Source organism: Leptonychotes weddellii, chromosome 7 (genome assembly GCF_054177405.1).
Source record: "Leptonychotes weddellii isolate Sample4059 chromosome 7, ASM5417740v2, whole genome shotgun sequence".
NCBI lineage: Eukaryota > Metazoa > Chordata > Mammalia > Carnivora > Phocidae > Leptonychotes > Leptonychotes weddellii.
Window position 1 is genome coordinate 85,510,919 of NC_138375.1, and position 7,375 is coordinate 85,518,293.

At 36.8% G+C, this 7,375-nt stretch overlaps 1 protein-coding gene across 6 annotated transcripts in view; it reads left to right on the forward strand.

The window, feature by feature from the left end:
• Nucleotides 1-7,375, forward strand: part of SSBP2 (single stranded DNA binding protein 2) — a 284,354-nt gene that overhangs the window by 272,516 nt on the left and 4,463 nt on the right. For 5 of the 6 annotated variants that reach the window (XM_081826635.1, XM_081826636.1, XM_081826637.1 and 2 more), the window contains one exon: nt 2,940-3,038. The exons of the other annotated variant lie outside the window; for it this stretch is intronic. In XM_081826635.1, coding sequence (XP_081682761.1) covers nt 2,940-3,038 — 99 coding nt within the window. The remainder of the gene's footprint in view (nt 1-2,939; nt 3,039-7,375) is intronic. 6 annotated transcript variants of the gene reach the window in all.

Below are 7,375 nucleotides of genomic sequence, written 5' to 3' on the forward strand. Positions count from 1 at the left end.
TGGTCATAGTTTAAGGGAAAAACATTCCAGTTTGAAGAAAGGGTAAATAAGAACATAATAAAATCCCTTGAAGATGGGACTGGTATAATACTAACTATACTTTAATAAGCTAAATTCTTAGGAGTATAAGTAGGAAATACAGTACACATTAACTGAAGTAAGAAATGTAACCAAAATGCCTAATATAGCTAAAAGTGATCTTTACTTGGATTCTTTTGTACTCCCTACTCCCTAATTATGTGCTCAAGCTATTGGAGCACTTTTTGACTGATCTAAGCCCTTTTTGTGTAGCCTTGATCTAAGCCCTTTATTTTTGCCTTGATGATGAAATCTACTAGAAACTCTGCACACAAACATAGCTACAGCTAAATGTAACATATACACTGGGGCGCCTGGGTGGCTCAGTTGGTTAAGCGACTGCCTTCGGCTCAGGTCATGATCCTGGAGTCCCTGGATCGAGTTCCCGCATCGGGCTCCCTGCTCGGCGAGGAGCCTGCTTCTCCCTCTAACCCTCCCCCCTCTCATGTACTCTCTCTCTCTCTCATTCTCACTCTCTCAAATAAATAAATAAATCTTAAAAAAAAAAAAAAAGTAAAATGTACACAGTTCATTGCCACCCACGCTCATAACCTGTTCTGGGCTGGTGTTTGGAACCACTGTCTTAGCTCTTCCTTAGACACCAGTACTAAGTATGTCTTTAGCCTGTGTCTTTATCAGGTCATTCATTGATCATGGACAGCACAGTTTCCAAAAGATTCCCCATTGAGAAACTTCTGCTTTCACATTTTGCAGAGATTACTTCAGGTTAAAAAAAAAAAACAAAAACAAGTTTGTTCTACCATTTGAAGATTTTGAAATATGCTCACTTAGCTGAATAAGAATGAAATTCAGAGACTTGATACTAGCTGTTTTATATGTTGAATGTGTCCTTTTATCTTCCTCTCCATGTTCTTATATATCTTCCTCTCACCCCCAAAGAAGTCTACACTGCTGAGCCACCATGCCGTGAACAGATTGCATGGAAAACAGAAATAATAAAAGAGCTGTTTTAGAAGTATTTAAATAATAATGCAGTGTTACTTTCAAATTTTGAGTATTTTGAAATCCACATTTTGAGTCAGAAATTAGATTTGAAGTTAGCTGCACTTTCAAAATTGTAAATTAAGAAATGATTCCTGGGACAGTGCAAGCAGAGACTGCGAGCACCCCAAATCCATCAGAGATGTGCTGCCCATCTCAGGGCACGTTTGTTATACAGAAACCAGGAAGCTTCTAAGTGTATCCTTAAATACCCTCATATATATGTTAGATAGTATAGATAATAATATGTTAGATTATTCCAGTTTCTTCATTATGTGTAAAATGACAAACACTTCACCAAAAAGATTTTGGCTAAATATTACCACATTTTTAAGAATTTAGTTTTCTTTTTGAACTAAATCAGCATTAGCATTCCTATTTCCAGAGCACAGTTGATTATTTAATTAATGACTTTAATAATTAAGGAGCTATAAAATAATATACTTAGTTAAATTTTAAATTTTTTTTTAAGGAAATGAAGTTATCTATGTTCATTTGAAAGTACAGTTCGTTTTCTGTATACTTGGGAAACTAACATTTTCAGAGAAAAATTTATCCAAAAAAAGAATCCTCTTTATGCTATTAACTGTGATTCTCCAGCCCAAGTGGTTCATTGGCAAATCGAGCTCCTAGGGACTTCAGAGGATCCTTGTTCTCAGATCTTCCCTATGGGGTGCACAGCAGGACAAGATATAAGCTGTATTTCCACCTGTCTCTGCTTTACAGTTTCACCATATTCTAAAACAGCACATATTCTTCTGGGAATAAGTCATTCATGAAACTTTAATTTTTATGACATAACTTTGTTTTAGTTAAGTCAAAATCTTCAGAGCAGTTTTCTTTTAAAAATCTAGAACTTATTCAAAAAGAGAATATAAAATAGAAATGGCTCAGAAGAAAACCTAAAATCTTTCTTCCACTTGAAATAACAAATAAAAATTTTTAACCTTGAGGTTTACTTTTACAAGTCAATAAATTAGACCTGGAAAGAGTCCCTCAGTCACAATATTGTGTGAACATGCTTTGTATGGCAATGCCATTCTGTATTTCCTGTTGATGGGGAGTAACAGATGACCTCCCACAGCTAAAATTATACCATAATAACAAGACTAGCAAATTTAAGTAGAATATGAAGCCCAATATGCAGCTTACTTAGTGTTTGATTAGGTTGCTAATATCAGCCATTTTACCTTAAAGTTTCCAAGTAAATCAACCCTTAAACTAATGATAGGAAAAGATTCTAAAGCAATTTGCTTTGAGCCTTCTCTTCCTCTACAAGTGCATATTGAATTCTCAAGTCCGAAGGTAGTTCTCCTGTTCTTAACTGTAGTTGTTAACCATCTTCCTTTTTTCCTATGGTTCATATTTTAAAAATAGTTGAAATAGTGTTATTATGTAAACGACATGTTGTATTAAGGGGAAATGTTTTGAAACAGTGACCTTTTGAAGTTTGATTAGTAAAACTACCAAGGCAGGTCATTGTCTCATCATGCCTGATCAGTGGGTAGGCTCTCTTCATCGTGCCCCTGCTGGGAATGTTTTTTAAACTCTGTGCAGTTCTAGGAACTCTGTAAGCTGAGGGTGGGAAATTGAATAAATATTGATTCTGAGACTAAGAAAACAGTTGTGCTTAGTTATTTTGGGTTTTTTGTTTGTTTTTTAATTTCCATTTGGGAAAGCATTAGTACTTGTCAAGGTGTAAAGAATGAACTAGAATACACAGTAGAAGTCTAAGATTAGAATTATAAGTCTGCTTTGTCCTTAGAGATGCTGCTATAGATTCCATTTTTGAAACAGTACAATGCAAGAGGGAAATTAAAATCTTCAACAATGCCTTGTTTTCTAAATCTTGTTTACAGAATTCTCCCAATAATATGAGCCTGAGTAATCAACCGGGCACTCCAAGGGATGATGGCGAAATGGGGGGAAATTTCTTAAATCCTTTTCAGAGTGAGAGTGTAAGTATTCCCTTGCCTACATTGTTATATCCAAAATTTATTTCTGAAGCTTTTCTATTAGAATATATTCATAAAGCAGTTATTACAACTGTTGATCTAGAGCTCAATATGTTGATCTTCTAAAAGTTAGAAAATTAAGTGGAATTTCTTTGGAAATTTTTTTAAAAATTAACTTTTTCTTTTTTGCTCCTATTCTATGTACATAATTACAAAAACAGAAATTGTAATACTAATTTTCTCATAGAGAAGATCCACTATAAAGGAACATACTGGAAACAGGTTGCATATTTGATAGTTTTTACAAGTTTTCACATTACTAAAATGTCTTGACTCATGGTAAAACCAGGTCTGTTCTCAGTACTATCCTTAAGACTCTGAATCTTCTCTATAAGATGTCTGTACTTCATGCACTAGACCTCACTGGACTGAAGGCTAGTCTATTAACCTGTTACTTACTTTTAACCTGGGCTGGATACCAGAGTCATTTTTTGAGTATGATTATGGTGTTAAGCAAAGGCATTATCATTCCATATTTCCACAGAAGTAGACAGAAGCAAAAAGAGAAGCAATAAAATTCATTCGCTTATTTAACAATTACTGAGCACTTAACCACAGGCCAAAGCAATAGGCGACACACTGGAGAGACCAAAAAGACAATATGATGTCTCTTCTCAAGGGGTTATTACATAATACAGTGATTTTTTTAACCTAATATTTTACATTAGAAACACCTATGGAATTTTTTTAAATACAATTGCCCAGAACTCTCCCTAGACCTAATGAATCAGAATTTCTAGCAGTGGGACTGATCATACCTGAAAATGAAAAAGCTTTGGTAGTGATGTTCATGCACATGCTCTGCTAAGAACTACTGAATTCGAATATAACATGAAGGATTTCAAAATCCAAACTAATTTCATCTTCATTGGACCAGTGCCCCCACGTACGAATTGCTATCATTAAAATCAGAGGAGGGGGCGCCTGAGTGGCTCAGTCTTTAAGTGTCTGCCTTCGGCTCAGGTCATGATCCCAGAGTCCTGGGATCAAGCCCCGCATCGGGCTCCCTGCGTCAGGCTCGCTGCTCAGTGGGAAGCCTGCTTCTCCCTCTCCCACTTTCCCTGCTTGTGTTCCCTCTCTCGCTGTATCTCTCTCTGTCAAATAAATAAATAAAATCTTAATAAAATAAAATAAAATAAAATCAGAGGAGAAAACTTCCCTCATTTTGCCTAACTCAACCTCTACCAGAGATGATACCATAAGAATCTGAAGCATGGCTAGTAACATACCTACTTTTGCATGGAATGGCTGCTTTGAACCTAAGATTGAGTGTTCTGTGGATTCTTTCACTTCTAACATGCATTAGCCTAACGCCTCTGCATGGGATAAGACTTCCCCTGTTTTTAGACATTACCTCTGTTAAAACTAGAAATAAAGTTATACTGATCTTTGTTTTATTTGTAGTATATATATGATTAGTGAGGAAAAAGAAGGTATACATAAAAATTCATAGGAAAAAAATCAAGAGATTAGCCCATCAGTCATGATGAAATAGGAAAAACATGAGAAACCACGTAGTTTGTCATAATGCTTAGGATTATAGGAATTCTTTTTTAGATAATTTAGTTTGCTTCAAGACTATGGACAAATTAGTTCATTTTAATTAGTTAATGTTCACTCTATCTAATTAGAAACATTTATTTCCTTTTCTGCTAATTCTTTCAGCAATAAAATGGTATCATTTAGTGTGGTATATAATAATTCAGTTCAATTCAACATTTCTTGAGCTTCTTATATGCAACGTGCTTGGTTAAGGGCAAAGTATTCTGAGATAAATATAACACATCCCTGACCTCAACAAATGCAATCTGATGGGAAGAATGTGGTTACAAAACCAATTAAACCATATGTCAGATTAGTAGGTGCTATAATAGATATAAACTGGGCTTTTTAAAAAGTATAGAGGAAATTATTAATCTAGGATTGGAGAAGAAAACTTTTTTAAAAAGGTCCCACGTGACTTTAGTTTTAGGGACAGGGACAAGAGGACCTCTCCCCTCTCCTTTCCCAGATTTGTCACTGGGGACTGCTGCCTTGTTTATCCATCAGTGGAGGGCTGAGTCTTTCGAATCGGCATCAGAAAGCTTTTTTGTGGGGGATTAAAGAATCAGATACAACAGGACCTGAAACACTCCTTTGCCCAGGAGAAACACAAGCCTCACCCTTTAAGCCTAACTGGACTGTGCACATGCAGAACTGCGGATCCTTTTGTGAACACCCGTGGAGCTGGAGCAGGGCTCCTCCCATCCCTGACTCCTGGCCCAGCCGCGCTCTCCCGGAAGCCAGGAAGAAGGTAAAGGGCCAGACTCCTGCACAGAGTTAGCGGAAAACAAAAGCTCCCTCCCTATCTCTTACTCCCTCTGTCCTGTCCCCACCCGAAAAGTCCCCAAAGGAAAAATAACTGGATGGTGATTGAGGAACTCTACCACCACCTAGAGACGGTGCAGCCCTGGAAGCGGGTCCACACTGCCTGCTTCACTCTTTTGTCTGCCCGGTGAGGGCTCTGCTCCGCTATGAATGATGTAATTGTTATCCATGGCTTCCTGCATCACATCACCACGCATTTTGTTGAGACCTTTTTAAAAGATGGAGAAATGAAGAACAGAGAGAAAGGAAGACTAAAGACATTCCCTGCTGACGAATGTAAGGCTTTAAAGAAGTAAATAAGCTAGGTATCCATAAGTGGGCTTTCCTATAATCAAGGAAAAATGGAACTATTTAACGAATTTAAAAAGAAAACATTTTTGAATGAATGAACATGTACATTCTAGTGGTTTTTTCTAAATGTATGTAACTCTGAAAAGCACATACTTTTGAGTAGTCTGCCCTTTGAGGGTTTGTTGGTCATATCTTGAACTTTAACCACAGAAGGAGGCTTGAGGAGGGAGTGAACAACTCCTGAGTGCTTTTTATGTGCCGGCCACTATCCTAGTCCCTTCACACATGCTACCTCATTTAACTAATATTTATAGAAACAAAATATCCAACCCAAAGTCAGAAACCTTGCAGCGCCAACATGCAGCACACAGAAAAATGTGAATCAGATGTTTCACTATTCAGCCTTCTTGGGGGAATCATAAACAAGACCTTTATTTCAAGAAACAAACATGCCCCCTAGTGTTCAAATTCAGTAAAATGTTTGTTTTTGAAAATCAAGAATACAAAAAGGCTTCTTTCAGAAAGTAGTTTTTCGTGTTTCTGCAGTAAAGAAAGCAGTTAGTCCTGTTTCTGGAATTAATCTAACAGAATATTTTCTCCATGGCATTGAACTATAATCAACTGAGTAAAAGTGGTATTAAAAATCATGCTATCTAATAGGAATTCTAAACAAGGTGATAGGTTATCTCCTATTACCCTCACTCCCTTTTGTCATTTTCTATTATAAAGAAATATATACCCAAATTTTCTTTTACACAGTCACATAAACACTAAATTTATTTTGCTTTACCTTAGTTCAGAGTAGCTGCACTATTCTTTATTTATCTCTCATTAAGAAAAAATAGAGAGAGATGCTTAGCAATAGAAATGCAATGAGATCTGAAGTGTTCTTGAAGTGTAGAAACAAGAGCTTATGCACATTGTGCAAAGGCTTAATGGATCTCTGCAGTGGGTTCCATGGTACGTGAACTGTGTACAATAAGGGAAAAATCACAAATTCTCTAGTTTGCATCGTTTCACAATATATTTTACATAAAAAGGCAAAATAAGTTAGTACATGTTTGAAATTATACCTTTAGGGTTTTTGTTTGTTTTTGCTAAACCAAACAGTTAATGACTTCGTAAGAGCTGTTATATCATCTGATTAAGGAGAACCAGACTCACAGAATAGTTGGGAAACAGGGCAGCCTGGTATCGCAGCATTGGGCACAAACATTATAATACGTCATCCCGTCTGGATGCAGCAGTACAATGGCAACATTGCCGTGTGGTCTCGGGCCACTGCCCCAGAAATAGTTTATGTCTCTGAATAGGAGATGCCGTTTAACACCTACTCTTCCTTTACTTTAGGGAAACTATAAGCCACTTCTCATATATGTTGAAGAATAGTAATCAATAATGGAATTCCTTTTTGCTTGTACATTCTGTGAGTTTTCCTAGAAATTTTGTGATTTTCCCCTTATTTTACGTAGATGAAGCCATTTCAGTAAAGGGAGCAGCCCCTGAGGAGTTTACAACCTCAGCGGGGCAAGTAGCACATTGCCCATATAGATGCTCACACATCACACACACACATTACACACATAGATGCTCACACATCACACACACACATTGCACACATA